Source organism: Rana temporaria, chromosome 4 (genome assembly GCF_905171775.1).
Source record: "Rana temporaria chromosome 4, aRanTem1.1, whole genome shotgun sequence".
Taxonomy (NCBI): Eukaryota; Metazoa; Chordata; class Amphibia; order Anura; family Ranidae; genus Rana; species Rana temporaria.
The window spans coordinates 369,978,928-369,996,512 of NC_053492.1; the positions used below are offsets into that span (position 1 = coordinate 369,978,928).

The window sequence follows — 17,585 nt, forward strand, 5'->3', positions numbered from 1 at the left end:
CAAAAAAAGTTTTAAAAGCAGTCAGGAGCTCTGACTGCTTTTAAACACTGCTGCTCCTAAACTCCACTAAAAGCATATGTGTGCAGGAACACATAGGGGTGGATTTACTAAAACTGAAACGTGCAAAATCTGGTCTCTGCATAGAAACCAATCAGCTTGCAGGTTTTTTGTCAAAGCTTAATTGAACAAGCTTAAGTTAAAAGCTAATTGGCTACCATGATCAGCTGTACCAGATTTTGCACTCTCCAGTTTTATTGAGGTGCATTCAGGCATTTAGGCAAAAAAAATGCCAAAAGCCCCAACATTTTCAGTTTAGGAGCAGCAGTGTGCATGATGCCATAGGCATCTACTTCCTTCTTTTTCAAGGCCTTTTGCCCTGTACACATGATCGGTTCATCCGATGAAAACGGTCTGATGGATTTTTTCATCAGATATCCGATGAAGCTGACTTTCATCAGTCTTGCCTACACACCATCAGTTAAAAAAACGATTGTGTCAGAACGCGGTGACATAAAACTTTGCTTAGAAGAATGAAGTTCAATGCTTCCAAGCATGCGTTGACTTGATTCTGAGCATGCGTGGATTTTTAACCGATGAACGTGCCCACAGACGATCGTTTTTTTCTATCGGTTTTTTAACCATCAGATAATTTTAAAAACAAGTTCCTAGTTTTTTCACCGATGGATAAAAAACAGATGGGGCCCACACACGATCGGTTCATCTGATTAAAGCGGTCCAACGGGCATGCGCAGTTCGTGATACGTATCTGTCTGGCGCTCGGCCCATCATTTGCATGGGGTCACGCCTCATTTGCATGGCTCACGCCCACTTCCACCTACGCCGGCGTACGCCTTCGAAACCCAGCGCAGCGTTGGGAGCACTGGCTTGGTGAATTCCATGCTTGCCTGGCTGCGCTGCGTTGGCAAAGCGTACATTGTTTGCGCTACGGCGGCGTAATGTGCGCCCGCTCTCTGTGAATCTGGGCCTATGTATCTAAGGTTTAAATAAGACAGGTTCCACCTGCATACTAACTCATGGATTTAAAGTAATGGTTGGAGTGTATTTTCTTTTTCTATGTGACAAATTTAAATTTTCATTAATTTAAAATATAAGCATGAAAACACCATGGCCACATTTAGGCTGGGTTCCCACCAATGCGAATTGGATGCGGATTTTCCGTGCTTCCAATTCAGATAGCAGGAGAATGTGACTGGAGCCAGTTCACATATCTCCAGGGTGGCTGCCAAGGGCTCTGCACAGAAACGCTGTGCGTCGTCTTTAGCTCAGTTTCAGGGCCGAATTCATGCAAAGATTCGGCCCCGGTTATCCCTAAACCAGAGAATTTGGATGCACAGCGTTCCTGTGCGATCCGAAGCCGGTTCCAGTGTGAACATAGCCTTATATGTCATTTGTTCAAGTATGACTGGGCCATTCTAACGCATTAATATGCTTTAATCTAAACCATTCCATTGTAGCTCTGGCTGCATGTATAGAGTCGGTGTCCAGCTAAAAGGTAAACATCTGCCCCATTCTCAAGTCTTTTGCAGACTCTAACAGGTTTTCTAAGATTGCCCTGTATTTGGCTCCATCCATCTTCCCATCAACTCTAAACAGCTTCCCTGTCCTGCTGAAGAAAAGCATCTCCACAACATAATGCTACCACCACCATGTTTCACAGTGGGGATTGTGTGTCCAGGATGATGTGCAGTGTTAGTTATCCGCTAACACAGATAGGTAGATTCAGTAAGAGTTAGGCCGGCTTATCAGTAGATAAGCCGACCTAACTCAGAATCTACGCCGACTTATGTTTAAGCGTATGCTCAAACAGAGATACGCTTAAACATATCTAAGATATGACGGCTTGCGCCGTCCTATCTTAGATTGCAATATTTTGGATCGCGGCTAGGTGGCGCTTCCATTGCGGTCGGTGTAGAATATGTAAATGAGTTGATACGCCGATTCAGGAACGTACGCCCGGCCGCCGCAATACATTTACGCCGTTTCCGTAAGCCATTATCAGGCCTAAAGTTATTCCATCTATTAGATGGAATAACAATGTTAAAGTATGGCCGCCGTTCCCGCTTCGAGATTCGAAATTTTTACGTCGTTTGCGTAAGTCGCCCGCGAATATCGATTTACGTCGTTTACGTCCACGTCGAAATCAATAGGCCCGTGCGGCGGACGTAGCCGCAATGCACACTGGGAAATGTAGGCGCCCGGCGCATGCGCAGTACAAAAAAAAACATCAATCACGTTGGGTCAAAGCATATTAACCTAAAACACGCCCCCTCAGCCAAATTTGAATTAGGCGCGCTTGCGCCCGCCGCATTTACGCTACGCCGCCCTAAGTAAGGAGGCAAGTACTTTGAGAATACAGTACTTGCCTCTCTTACTTAAGGCAGCGTAGTGTAAACACACTAGGCTACGCCACCTTATAGTTGCGCGCCCCTACCTGAATCTACCTAATAGTGTTTTGCTTTTAGGTCAAAAAGTTAAATCTGACCAGAACACCTTCTTTCACATGTTTGCTGTGTGCCCCACGTGGCTTTTCGCAAACTGCAGCTCCTCAAGAGTTACCATGGGCCTCTTGACTGCTTCTCTGATTAATGCTCTCCTTGCCCGGCATGTCAGTTTAGGTGGACAGCCATGTCTTGGTAGGTTTGAAGTTGTGCCATACTCTTTCCATTTTCAGATGATAGATTGAGATGTTCAAAGCTTGGGATATTTTTTTATAACCTAACGCTACTTTAAACTTCTCCACAACTTTATCCCTGACCTGCCTGGTGTGTTCCTTGGCCTTCATTATGCTGTTTGTTCACTAAGGTTCTCTAACAAATCTCAGAGGGCTTCACGAATAGCTGTATCTTTACCAAGATTAAATTACCGTATTTATCGCGGTATAACGCGCTCTGGCGTATACCGCGCACCCCCAAAGTGGCCCCCAATCCTGTGGGAAAAAAAGATTTTTTGTTTTTTTGTACTTACAATTTTGATGTCTTGCGCGGCGGGTCCGGCGTCCCTCTGCGGCTTCGGGTGTCCTCTTCGGCGGGTCGGGCGTCCGTCTTCGGCGGGTCGGGCGTCCGTCTTCGGCGGGTCGGGCGTCCATCTTCGGCGGGTCGGGCGTCCATCTTCGGCGGGTCCGGTGTCCATCTTCGGCGGGTCCGGTGTCCATCTTCGGCGGGTCCGGCGTCCTTCGGCGGCGTCCTCCCGCTCGTTTCCCGCCACGACTTTGAATACTGCGCCCGCATATAGCGAGCGCAGTACACTCGTGAATCTTCGGGCAGGCTCGGGCGCCTCTCGCACTGACGTCCTGTACGCTCAGGACGTCAGGACGTCAGTACGAGAGGCGCCGAGACTGGCCGAAGATTCACGAGTGTACTGCGCTCGCTATATGCGGGCGCAGTATTCAAACTCATGGCGGGAAAGCGGGTATCGGCGTATATCGCGCACCCACGATTTTGCCCTGATTTTCAGGGCAAAATAGTGCGCGGTATACGCCGATAAATACGGTACACACAAGTGGATTTAATTACTAATTTGGTGACCTTTGAAGGCAATTGGTTCCACTAGATTTTAGTTAGGGGTATCAGAGTAAAGGGGGCTGAATACAAATGCATGCCACACTTTTCAGATATTTATTCGTAAAAAATTTGGAAAACCATTTATCATTTTCCTTCCACTTCACAATTATGTGCCACTTTGTGGTGGTTAGTGTTGCTCAAGAATATTCGTATTGCGAATATTCGTTACGAATATTGCATATTCGATTATTCGCGAATAACTCGAATATCGCGGCCAAAATTCGCTATTACGAATATTCGCATTTTTTCAAATTTATTTTTAAAACAGATCACATCCTAGTGATCTCCATCGACGTCTAAAAGCATTGCTGGTATGATTAGAGACCCTGGGCCGAGTAGCTAAGCTGAGGCGATCCTTTTATGTTGACGAATATTCGCTATCGCGAATATTCGTAATACTTTCTCCGCCCTTCTTTTGCATCAGAGCCAATCAGAGTTCTCCTACCACAGTTGTCAGAGGTTAGCAACCTCCATAGCAACCAATAGGAACCTGCCTGCACGACCAGTATATAAGATAACTCCCAGCAGTATTTCAGTGCAGATTCACAAGGTGGCTAGAGAGAGTGGAGTGTTTCTGTGCGTTTTTCCAGTGTATCACATCTTCAAAGAATTTTCCATCTTTTGTCCCGTGTCATCATTTGCATTTCACCTCTTTAATGAGAATAATAACTGTTTAACATAAAGACATTTAAGAGATGTCAACGTAAACGGTTTACTTGGCTTTTTTTTAACTCAACAGAATCAGGGGCCCCAGTGTGCGGTTGATCTTTACCTAACTCAATACAGGTCAGTCTAGAGGAGAGATCTGTATTTTCCAAATCTATGGTTATTCAATATTTATTAAACTAATCAATATACAAATTGGTCAAAGTAAACCCTCAAATATATATAATAATGTATTTATTTTATTAATACCTTGTTGTTAGTTGCAGGGTCCATTACGTAAAACCACACTTTTTCCAAAGGGCAGGTGAAATTGAATGTTTCAGAATTTCGCAATCATTTTCGCATTCGCATTAGCGAAATCTTGCAAAAAAATTTTTTGGGTAAAATATCACGAATATTCGATTTTTTGCGAATATTTCACAAATATTCGTTTATATATTCGTGATATATCGCGAAATCGAATATGGCGTATTCCGCTCAACACTAGTGGTGGTCTATCACCCAATAAAATACATTTAAGTTTTTGGTTGTAACATGACAAAAATTTGGAAAATTAAGGGGTATAAATCCTTTTTCAAGGCACTGTATATGAGGTGTAACAATTTAATGGACTGTAAAAAACCTATAAGCCTCGTACACACGGTCGGTTTTCCCGATGGGAAAACAGTGAGGAGAGCTTTTGGCCGGGAATCCCGGCCGTGTGTATGCTCCTCGCAGTTTTTCCGACAGGAAAACTGCCCAAAAACCGCTGGCCAAAAAAAGAGAACCAGCTCTCTTTTTTCCCGCTGGGAAAACTGGCGGACTTTTGCCCGGAGGTTTTTGGCAGTTTTCCTATGGGAAAAACTGCGATGGAGCATACACATAGCCGGGATTCCCGACCAAAGCTGTTTTCCTGTCGGGAAAAGCTCTCGTGTGTAGGGGGAAAGACTGACTGAGCAGGTTCTCAGCTTTGCCCTCGGTATTTCCGACGGGAACTTTTCCCCTCGGAAATCCTGCACGTGTGTACGGGGCATAACGCTAGTGGTTGTTCTCACCTTGAAGCAACGCACTTTTCTAGACTACTGTGCCACAGATGGAAGCATTCCTTTAATTGGTTTTCAGGAACACTGCACAGTATCTTTGTCGCAGTGCGCTGGATGTCCAGAACGTCATCAAATCTGTATCCTTGTAAAATAGCCAAATTCGCAGAGTGCTAAGTCAGGGGAAGGAGGTGGTTGGTCAAGTTTCAGAATGGATTTCTGGGTCAGGAACTCACAAAAAACTGTATGTGCAGGAGTACTGTTGTGGTGGAGAATCCACTTGTCAGGTCAGAGTTCTGGTCTTTTCCTCCAAACAGATTCCCATAACCTTTTCAGAATTTCCTAGTAAGTTGGTTGACTTTTGTACCATGTTCTATGAACTCGTATTGAACTATCCTATGTTGATGAATAAAAAAACACAACAGCATGTGTGACTGTGTGAACTGAGGACGAGATATGCGTGCTTTCTTCAGCCAAGGTGAATTCTTTGTTTTGCACTGCATGCTCTGGTGTTTTGCTTCCGGATCATATTGAAAATGTTATGTTAGGGACTAACCCTATCAAACACCGCTGCATTCTTCAAAAGATTGGATGAAATTTGATGACAACGTTCTTTCTGAACTTTTGTCAAGATTCAGGGCACCATCTTTGCGGAAATCGTTCTCATTCCCAAATAGTCCCTTCAGAATCTGGCGTTTCCCTGTTCATGTTCAATTATTCTGCTATCATTTGCACACTCAATCTTCGATCTGAACATACAAAGGTTCGCACTCTCTCCACATTTGCATCCGTCCTTTGTGTTTTTGGGTGCCCACTTATTGCGTCATTGTGAACATCTTCCTGCCCCTCCTTAAACCACTCATACCATTCAAAAACACTTCTTCATGGAATGTTCACTATAAGCCTGTTGTAAGTCAGAACACAGTCCAGTGTGAATGGCTGTGTGACTCACCACCACCACAGTGCTAGGCCACGGGCATTCCTGGAATTAAATTGTTGCACCTTGTATTTTTGTCATAAAACAACATCTCTTACTGGTTTGAAAGCCTTCTAGAGATTGACACAGTTGTATCTATTTCATTTGCAACAGAAGAAAAATAGACATGGTTGTGATGCCAATTTTAAAAGGTTGGCATATCCAAAACGTATACAACATATTTTAGTTTGGGGTTGATACTATAAAGCTCAGTTGACCACAACCTTGTTATAGTTCTTGCAAGGGTGAGCTGTCCATTAAGGGCGCATGGGCACTGCCCCCCCATCCATGCCAACGCCCCCCATATCCATGCGTCCGCTCCTTGCAGAACAGCAAACGCATGAATTCCAATACGGGGGAAGGGGGGTGTTTTTTTTTAAGCACTGATTAGAGCCAGAGGCTCTAATAGGCTTTAAAATAGGGTGAGCTTGGGCGCAGAGAATGTGCTCAGAGCCCACCCTGGTGTGTTACTATTGTAACATTGATTTGATCCTCCTCATGGCCAATAAGCCAACTGATTTGCTGAAAGGACAGGCGATCCTATTGGAAGCCTAGGGGGAGGGGAGGAGATGCAAGGCCAATGGAGAAAATAGACACAAGAGCCGCTGCACAATGCCTGATACCTGTTGCCAGCTGCCTGATGCCCTCTGCATGATGCCTGATGCCTGCTGCCCGCCGCTTCCTAGATGGGGTAAGTGCTGGAAAGATCGGCAGACCGCAAGCTGGGAGAGTGGCTGTCTGCCCTCCTAAAAAAACACCAGCCGCCACTGAGTTCTTGGGGTCTTTGGTAACAAGACCATTGCACTTGTGTTTACATATCTACCCCTAGTTATTATAAGGGGTCTCATTCTTGTTCTTACCGTATTTTCCGGCGTATAAGACGACTCAGCGTATAAGACGACCCCCTAGGAACAACCGCTGACAGAAACAGGCTTTTTTCAAGCCTCACTATGCCATTACATGCCCCCACTGTGCCATTACATGCCCCCACTGTGCCATTACATGCCCCCACAGTGCCATCACATTACATGCCCCCACAGTGCCATCACATTACATGCCCCCACAGTGCCATCACATTACATGCCCCCACTGTGCCATCACATTACATGCCCCCACAGTGCCATCACATTACATGCCCCCACAGTGCCATCACATTACATGCCCCCACAGTGCCATCACATTACATGCCCCCACAGTGCCATCACATTACTTGCCCCCACAGTGCCATCACATTACTTGCCCCCACAGTGCCATCTCTTGCCCCCACAGTGCCATCATTTGCCCCCACTTTCCCCCCCACTGTGCCATCACTCACGTTTTGCAGGCCGGTGACAGTCTCCGTCTGCTGCGAGCGTCCATGATTTCAAAGCCGCACCGTCTTCTCTATGATTGGCGGAACACAAATTTTCCCAGTAGCGCCTCTGTTCTGTGTTCCGCCAATCACGGATGCCTTCTCATCTCGTCCGAGGATGAGAAGGCATCCGTGATTGGCGGAACACAGAACAGAGGCGCTGCTGGGAAGATTTGTGTTCCGCCAATCACAGGACACGCTGAGAAGACTTTGAAATCATGAACGATCGCAGCTGCACGGAGACAGTACCCGGCGTATAAGACGACCCCCGACTTTGGATGCATTTTTTTGCATCCAAAAAGTCGTCTTATACGCCGGAAAATACGGTAATCATCTTTTGTCAACCTTTTAAAAACATTTCAGGTCTTAGGGCACCCGTTAAAACCATTGTGGTAATGCATGTACCATGGTGTGTTGCATTGTCATTATTTTTGCATGGCACCCAACACAGCAATACAGTGGCAATGCACCTACAATACATAACACCGCAAAGCACATGCTGCTTTGTTGCAGTATGCTGTGTTAAGCCTCGTACACACGCATGGTTTTCTCGGCCAGAAACGGCAAGAAAACTGCTGGCAGAGCATTCTTGCCGAGTAAACCGCGTGTGTGTACGAGGCTTTGAGGTCTCTTGTCGAGAAAACTGCCCAGAATCTAGACGAGAAAAATAGAGAACCTGCTCTCTATTTTCTTGTCGTGATTCTCAGCAGTGTTTTCCTGCCGGGAAACCCGAGCGTGTGTATACTTACCTCTCCATGGAATCCCGTGCATGCTCAAAATGACTTTGACGCATGCGCGGTAGCTTCCAAGGCATAGGTAGGGTGAAGCAAGATGGCGGCGACGGCATCGAATGTGACGAGCGCATGCTCGTCGTAGTCGATGACGTCACCGCGTTCGTGCCATTCAAAAGAACGGTGGTTACGGTACGTGTGTGCACTCGGCCGGCAAGAAAATCTTGCCAGGAATCTCATCAGGAAAAACTACGTTTTTTTCCTGACGAGAATCCCCTGCATTGCGATAAGTTGGTAACCAATTAAAAATGAACAGGCTGCCCTAACGCCAAACGTGTGTGGTAACTCAGAGCTAAAGTAGGAATAGGCTCACTGTAGCATGATAAGTAAACATAATTATTTGTAATAATGAATAAGGAATGCAGCAAAACTAGTGTACTATATTTGACACCAGTTGCCAGTCATTTTTTAATACCCCTGTTCTACACAACAATTTTATTTAGTGCAGAAAATTAAGATAATAGTTATAATGGCCAGAAAAGGAAAGCAGACAGTGAAAATGTCACTTAAATTGGTTTGTCAGTGGAGAAAGGTACAATCACATTTATGGTTAGTGGGAAAGGAGCCTCCTTAAGCCCGGTACACACGGCCAGGAATCCCGTCTGTTTGAAAACCGTCAGTTTTCCCCACGGGATTCCTGACAAGCTTGACTTGAAAAGCTATGTATACACACAGCCACACAAAAGACCTGCCAGTCTTTTGAATGGCAAGAACGCAGTGATGTCAAAGACTACGACGAGCCGGATAAATTACATTCTATCTTACCGCGCATGCGTCAAATTGTTATCGAGCATGCGCGGTTTATTTCCCCTTTAGGTAAGCATACAGATGAAAGACTTTCCTGGGAATCCTGACTGGAAAATAGATAGCAGGTTCTCAATTTTTTTCCAGCAGTTTTCCAGTCAGGAAAACTGCTAGGGAGCATACACATGGCTGGGATTCCCGATCAAAAGCTCTCCTGCCAGGAAAACCGGTCGTGTGTACAAGGCTTTACAATGCTGGTCAGTTGGAGAAGGGCCTCCTTACATTTGTGATCATATAAAGAAAAGTCACACTTCCATGGGTAGTTAGAGAAAGGCCTCCTTACATTATCCCAAGTGACTTTGGTGCTGGAACTATACAGGCACCATCAGATGGAAGCTTGATCGGTCACTTCTCAAATAAACACTAGGGGGCAGATCCACAGAGAGAGTATGCTGGCGTATCTACTGATACGCCTGCGTACTTTTAAATTTCCTGCGTCGTATCTTTGTTTTGAATCCTCAAAACAAGATACGACGGCATCTGGGTTAGATCCGACAGGCGTACGGCTTCGTACGCCTTCGGATCTAAGATGCGATTTTTCGGCGTCCGCTGGGTGACGTTCACGCCGTTTTCCGCGTCGAGTATGCAAATTAGCTATTTCCGACGATCCACGAACGTACGAGCGGCCGTCGCATTCTTTTACATCGTCTCTAGTTGGCTTTTTCCGGCGTATAGTTAAAGCTGCTGTTTCGTGGCGTATAGTTAGACCTGCCATGTTAAGTATGGCCGTCGTTCCCGCATTTATTTTGAATTTTTTTTTTTTTTTGCGTAAGTCGTCCGTGAATCGGGATGGACGTAATTCACGTCTATGTTAAAATAAATTACGTCCTTGCGACGTCATTTAGCGCAATGCACGGCGGGAAATTTAGGGACAGCGCATGCGCAGTTCATTCGGCGCGGGGACGCGCTTCATTTAAATGAAACACGCCCCCTAATCGCCGATTTGAATTACGCAACGTTACGCCACCAGAGATAGACTATGCCGCCGTAACTTACGGCGCAAAATCTTTATGGATTCGAACCAAGGACAAGTAAGTTACGGCAGCGTAGCGTATCTCTGATACACTGCGCGGGTGCAGATCTCTGTGGATCTGCCCCTAGCACCCTATTGAGGAACCCCAGGGTTCATCAGAACCCTGGATGAGCAAGGGATCAATGTATTTTGCATTTTCCGAAAAACAAGGAAAGGTGGAACTCGCTGCTTTGGTTTTGCTTTGCTCATAAGAGTTTAAAGGTACATTTTTATTACCTTGGCTATTTTGCAAAAACATCTCATATTCTGCTTTGCTATTATGTGTTGTTATTATATTTCTGAGGGCACCATCACCCAGGACTCAATGGGAAAATGAGGATCAAATAATAATAAAGATGCCCAAATGGGAGATTTATATCTTACTGTGGCAATGCGAAATGTTGGGTTCATTCTCACATTCATTCACTATGACAGTGATGGTGAACCTTGGCACCCCAGATGTTTTGGAACTACATTTCCCATGATGCTCAGCTACTCTGTAGAGTGCATGAGCATCATGGGAAATGTAGTTCCAAAACATCTGGGGTGCCAAGGTTCGCCATCACTGCCCTATGACATTGGTAAATAGGGCAGTTAAAACATGAATCTTCCTAATGGGGACATAGACAGCAATAAGATTAATGCTGCGTACACACAATCGGAAATTCCGACAAGAAAACCGTGTATTTTTTTTTCAGAAGGAATTTTGGTTTAAACTTGTCTTACATACACACGGTCACACAAAATTCAGACTGTCAAGAAAGTGGTGACATACAACACTACAACGAGCCCGAGAAAAATTAAGTTCAATGATTCCAAACATGCGTCAAATTGATTCCGAGCATGCGTGTTTTTTTTGCGTGTCGGAATTGCATACAGACGATCGTGATTTCCAATAAGAACTTTTCCCGTCGGAAAAATTGAGAACCAGCTCTCAAATTTTTGCTGTCGGAAATTCCGACTGAAAAAGTCAGATGGGGCCTACACACGGTCGGAATTTCCGACCAAAAGCTCACATCAAACTTTTCCGATCGTCCAAATCCTGAACAAGTTTTGCCTTTAGTTATACGTAAAAAATAAAAATAAAAGTTCCTCTGCATGTTGATGGCGCAGTGTGATAGTATACACCACATACTAGCACATTATGACATATTTTCCTTTCAAAGGAAGCCCTTCAAGGGCGCACTGTCACCTCTGATGGAGCTTCAACCGGTCTTCCTTCCGGGTTCATGGGATATGACCGTTTGAATGGCCAGGGCCACGATGATGTCAGGCAAAATAAAAATGTCATATATTAGAAATTAAAGGTTATACCGTTCTAAAAAGGTTTATGCAGAGTGTGTCAAGGCAAATTATATGATCAAGTGTTTCAAAAAGATACTGTAAGTACATACTGTATGCATATCAAATTAGGATTTTGATCCTTCTTGACAATTCTTAGGTTACAAACATAGATAAGAAAAAAAATGCATAAAATGAATATTGCTAGTGTTTTATATATTCCTATTATCTTAGAAATATGGATTTGAGAAGCACAATTACAATTTCTTCACATTCTGTATGTCATTTGTTACTGTTTACATGCTGTAGTGTTGTCTTGTTTAATTTACACAATCTCTTAATTTCTGTCTTTACTTTTCTCTAGGTCCTTTATCTATTCAGTAATTACAAAAGGAAGACCTACACCTTTATACATTGTCATTTTGGCGGTGATATTTTGTTCATACAATGGTTTCTTACAAGGTCATTGCATGGTTTATGGTGCAACCTATCCAGAGAATTGGTATAAAGACATCCGATTTCTATCAGGTAATTTGTTGTCATTTTTAACACGTCATTAATCATGACATTTTTTTTTTTTAAATGATGGTGAATGTCGCAGTTTCCTATAAACAATAGGTTATAAAAACGGTTGAAAAACAAAAAAAAGCAATCCCTGCAATGAGAAAAGTTAATACCTACAGGGGTATTAATTATATCCAAGAAAGGAGTACCCACCTCTCAAGGTCAAGACAGTAGCTGCTAGCTCAATTGCGTATATAAGAAAGGAAAATTTGCTCCCAACGGCTTATATGCAGGAAGAAAAATTGCAAATATTTACACATAGGTAAAAAAAAATATATATATATATATATATATATATATATATATATATTTTTACCTATATGTAAATATGTTCAATTTTTCTTGCTGCATATAAGCCCTTGGGAGCAAATTTTTCTTTCTTATTAATTATATCCATTCCTGGATTATTTGGGAAATTTTCCTCTTATCATCATGGGAACAAATGTCCCAATTGGGAGATCTCCCCTCTATTACTGTGGTGATACAACATTTTGGATTCACCCTCACATTCATTCCCTTTGATTAGTAATTAGGGCAATTAGAGAGAGAATCTCCCTCAGGCTGGGTTCACACTACTACACTACTTTCATCCTACTTTGCTCTGCTACATTGGTCCTACATTTATCCTACATTGGTCCTACATCCATCCTACTTTCATGAACAGGATACTACTTTGGTCCGACTTCAATGATATTCAATGGGCCTGAAGTAGGATCAATGTAGGACCAAAAGTAGTACAGGGAGCATTTGCAAAGTCGGACCGACTTGTGTAGGACGCTACAAGACGCTCTCATAGGGAAACATTGAACACAGAGCAAAGTAGGATGAAAGTAGTGTAGTAGTGTGAACCCAGCCTAAGGCTGGGTTCACACTACTACACTACATTCATCCTACTTTGCTCTGCTACATTGGTCCTACATTTATCCTACATTGGTCCTACATCCATCCTACTTTCATGAACAGGATACTACTTTGGTCCGACTTCAATGATATTCAATGGGCCTGAAGTAGGATCAATGTAGGACCAAAAGTAGTACAGGGAGCATTTTCAAAGTCGGACCGACTTGTGTAGGACACTACAAGACGCTCTCATAGGGAAACATTGAACACAGAGCAAAGTAGGATGAAAGTAGTGTAGTAGTGTGAACCCAGCCTCATAGGGACATAGACAGCAATAACATTTTGACAGTGGTTCTAACTCCTTACCTTCTATCCAAATCCCCAAAAAGTTTTGCCTCTAGTTATACTTTAAAGCGGTTGTAAAGGCAGAAGGTTTTTTTATTTTAACGTGTTCAATAAGATAAAAACGTTCTGTGTGTAGCAGCCCCCCTAATACTTACCTGGGCCCCATCTCGATCCAGCGGTGTGCACGAGTGCTTCTGCTGTCTGGTACTCTCCCTCCTGATTGGCAGAGACCATAAAAGTCAGTTAGCCACTTAGGAGATAGAGGGGATGGGGCGGACTGGCAGCTTTGTGTTTGAATGGAAGGCCACTTGCTGTGGGTGCACTCAACAGGAGAAAGGGGCCAGGAGCTCCAGGGAGGGAATCTAGAAGAGGATGATCTGGGCTGGGGACAAGGTGCTTTGGGGTGGGCCCATTTTAAGGCCTTGTGGCTTGCTCATTAGACATGTGCAGAGCGAAAACATTTGTTCAGTTTAGATTTGCTAATTGTGTAAATTAATTTAATCCATTTAATACATTTTTAGAATTTGTTTGCTTGTATTCAAATTTTCAGAATTCGAAAAGTTATTGCATTCGAAAAGTTTTCAAAATTCGAATTTAAAAAGTTTTCCAGTTTCCAAAGAGAATAAAAAATAGTATAGAAGATAAAAGAATAGATTATAAAAAAATAGAATAGAATAGAAAAGAATAGAACAGAAAATAAAATAATAACATGTAATAGAATAACATAGAAAAAAAACTGAATAGAAAATAAAAGAATAGAATAGAATACTTTAGAAACAAATAGAATAGAATAAAAAAAATGAATAAAATAGAAAGAATATAACCATCTTCTGAAATTCAAATAGAAAAGAATAGCATTCAAAAAACAATAGAATACAATAGAAAGAATATAACTATTTCCCAAAATTCAAATAGAATCAATTGAATTTCAATAGAAAATAATAGATTAGAATACAATAGAAAATAACAGAATAGTATAGAAAAAAACATTAGAATAAATAGAAAATAACCATCTTCCTATTCTAATTAAATATTTTCTATTCTATTCCAATTTTAATTGATTCTGTTTGAATTTTGGGAAATGATTATATTTATTCCATTAAATTTTTTTATTATTATTCTGTTCTTTTCTATTCTATTATTTTTTTTCTACTCTATTCCTTTTATTTTCTATTTTACTCTCTTTGGAAATTGGAAAACAAATTGAAAAGTTTTCGAAATCGAAAAGTCTTCGAATTCAAAAAGTGGGGTGCTTGTATAAGGGTCTGGTATGGATTTTGGGGGGGACCCCACACCGTTTTCAAATTTTGGTGTGGGGTTCCCCTTAACCACTTAAGACCGGACCAAAATGCAGCTAAAGGACCTGGCCAGGTTTTGCGATTCGGCACTGCGTCGCTTTAACAGACAATTGTGCGGTCCTGCGACGTGGCTCCCAAACAAAATTGGCGTCCTTTTTTTTCCCATAGAGCTTTCTTTTGGTGGTATTTGATCACCTCTGCGGTTTTTATTTTTTGCGCTATAGACAAAAATAGAGCGACAATTTAAAAAAATTCAATATTTTTTACTTTTTGCTATAATAAATATCCCCAAAAATATATATATATATAAAAAAAAAAATCCTCAGTTTAGGCCGATACGTATTCTTCTACCTATTTTTGGTAAAAAAAAAATTGCAATAAGCGTTTATCGGTTGGTTTGCGCAAAATTTATAGCGTTTACAAAATCAATCAGCGATTTTTTTCGTTACTGCAACATTATGGCGGAAACTTCGGACAATTTTGACACATTTTTGGGACCATTATCATTTTCACAGCAAAAAATGCATTCAAAATGCATTGTTTACTGTGAAAATGACAGTTGCAGTTTGGGAGTTAACCACAAGGGGGCGCTGAAGGGGTTATGTGTGACCTCATGTGTGTTTACAACTGTAGGGAAGTGTGGCTGTAGGTGTGACGTCATCGATTGTGAATCCCTATAAAAGGGATCACACGATCGATGCCGCCGCCACAGTGAAGAACGGTGAAGCTGTGTTTACATACAGCTCTCCCCGTTCTTCAGCTCCGGGGACCAATCGCGGGACTCCAGCGGCGATCGGGTCCACGGGTCCCATGGTCCCGGAGCTTCAGACCGGGTCGCGGGCCTGCGCCAGCGACCCACAGCTGGACAATAGCACAGCACGTACCTGTACGTGCATGTGCCCAGCCTTGCCATTGTGCCGATGTATATGTGCAGGAGGCGGCCCTTAAGTGGTTAAAATCCATGCCAGACCCGCTCAGCTATGACTAAGCACTAGACCTCTGTGTGAAACGCGTCAGATATATATCCCACTGCTTGCTGTGTTTTGTAGTGCTTTTATCCTTTTGCACTAATAAAGGCTACCTTCTAAGCTTATTCTTGGTGTGCAGCTGTCCATATACCTTTTCTCCTGATTTCTGCCTTGTGCATTGCCAGCACCCACGGCTTCTGAGGAGGACATTGATTGCTCATTGCACTCACCTGGAGCGGCGGTCTTTTTCTCTCCACTACTGACTTGGGATACTTAGTTCTCATGGTAGTTGCATTTACACAGTAAGTTCCCGGTAGACAGGAACTATTTTTATTAAAACAGTGGAAAGCAAACAACAGTCCAATTTAAAGTTTCCCACGCAGGGGATCTTCTCCATCTTCAGCAGGATGCAAACACTGGAAAATGCAGAGCAACCTTCCTTCTAAGCTCATTCAGATTTTACTGCAGTACCACGCTGTACCTTCTACCAGTCTCTCAAGACTGTGTTGTCCAATTCTCCTGGATAATTGACTCTCTGGTCCAGTGTTTCTCAACTCCAGTCCTCAAGGTGCCCCAATAGGTCATGTTTTCAGGATTTCCCTCAGATGAAATGGCTGTGGTAATTACCAAGGCATGAAACTGATCAAATCACCTGTGCAAAATAATGGAGAGCCTAAAAACATGACCTGTTAGGGTGCCTTGAGGACTGGAGTTGAGAAACACATTTATTTAAAATGTCACTCCACCGGTGGGCACGATGACGTCACAAAGCAAGCCTCACTCAACGTATTTTTAGGTAGATTCAGTAAGAGTTAGGCCAGCTTATCAGTAGATAAGCTGTCCTAACTCAGAATCTACCCCGACTTATGTTTAAGTGTATGCTCAAACAGAGATACGCTTAAACATATCTAAGATAGGACGGCTTGCGCCGTCCTATCTTAGGTTGCAATATTTAGGATGGCCGCTAGGTGGCGCTTCCACTGCGGTCGGCGTAGAATATGTAAATTAGTAGATACGCCGATTCACGAACGTACGCCCAGCCGCCGCAGTACATTTACGCCGTTTACGTAAGCCATTATCAGGCCTAAAGTTATTCCATCTATTAGATGGTATAACAATGTTAAAGTATGGCCACCGTTCCCGCTTCGAGATTCGAAATTTTTACGTTGTTTGCGTAAGTCGTCCGCGAATATCGATCTACGTCGTTTACGTCAACGTCGAAATCAATAGGCCCGTGCGGCGGACGTAGCCGCAATGCACACTGGGAAATGTAGGCGCCTGGCGCATGCGCAGTTTAAAAAAAACGTCAATCACATCGGGTCAAAGCATATTAACATAAAACACGCCCCCTCAGCCGAATTTGAATTAGGCGCGCTTGCGCCCGCCGCATTTACGCTATGCCGCCCTAAGTAAGGAGGCAAGTACTTTGAGAATACAGTACTTGCCTCTCTGACTTAAGGCAGCGTAGTGTAAACACGCTAGGCTACGCCGCCTTATAGTTGCGCGCCCCTACCTGAATTTACCTAAGTGTCTCTACTCAGACATAGTCAGGGGAGAGAGACTGGCCATAGTACATGTTATATTAGTCAATATACAGTGCCTTTAAAATATTCATACCCCTTGAAATTTTCCACATTTTGCCATGTTACAACCAAAAACCTAAATGTATTTTATTGGGATTTTATGTGATAGACCAACACAAAGTGGCACATAATTGTGAAGTGGAAGGAAAATGATAAATGGTTTTCAAAATGTTTTACAAATAAATATGTGAAAAGTGTGGCATGCATTCGTATTCAGCCCCTTTTACTCTGATACCCCTAACTAAAATCTTGTGGAACCAATTGCCTTCAGAAGTCACCTTATCAGTAAATAGAGTTCACCAGTGTGTAGCCCTGTGAAGCCCTCAGAGGTTTGTTAGAGAACCTCAGTGAACAAAAAACATCATTAATGCCAAGGAACACACCAGACAGATCAGGAATAATGTTGTGGCAAAGTTCAAAGCAGGGTTAGGTTATAAAAAATATCCCAAGGTTTGAACATTTCACGGAGCACTGTTCAGTCCATCATCCGAAAATGGAAAGAGTAT

General features: G+C 43.0%; 1 protein-coding gene across 1 annotated transcript in view; it reads left to right on the plus strand.

Annotated features, from left to right (window-relative positions):
* Positions 1 to 17,585, plus strand: part of SRD5A2 (steroid 5 alpha-reductase 2) — a 108,639-nt gene that overhangs the window by 66,202 nt on the left and 24,852 nt on the right. The window contains exon 2 of the mRNA XM_040350937.1: positions 11,846 to 12,009. Coding sequence (XP_040206871.1) covers positions 11,846 to 12,009 — 164 coding nt within the window. The remainder of the gene's footprint in view (positions 1 to 11,845; positions 12,010 to 17,585) is intronic.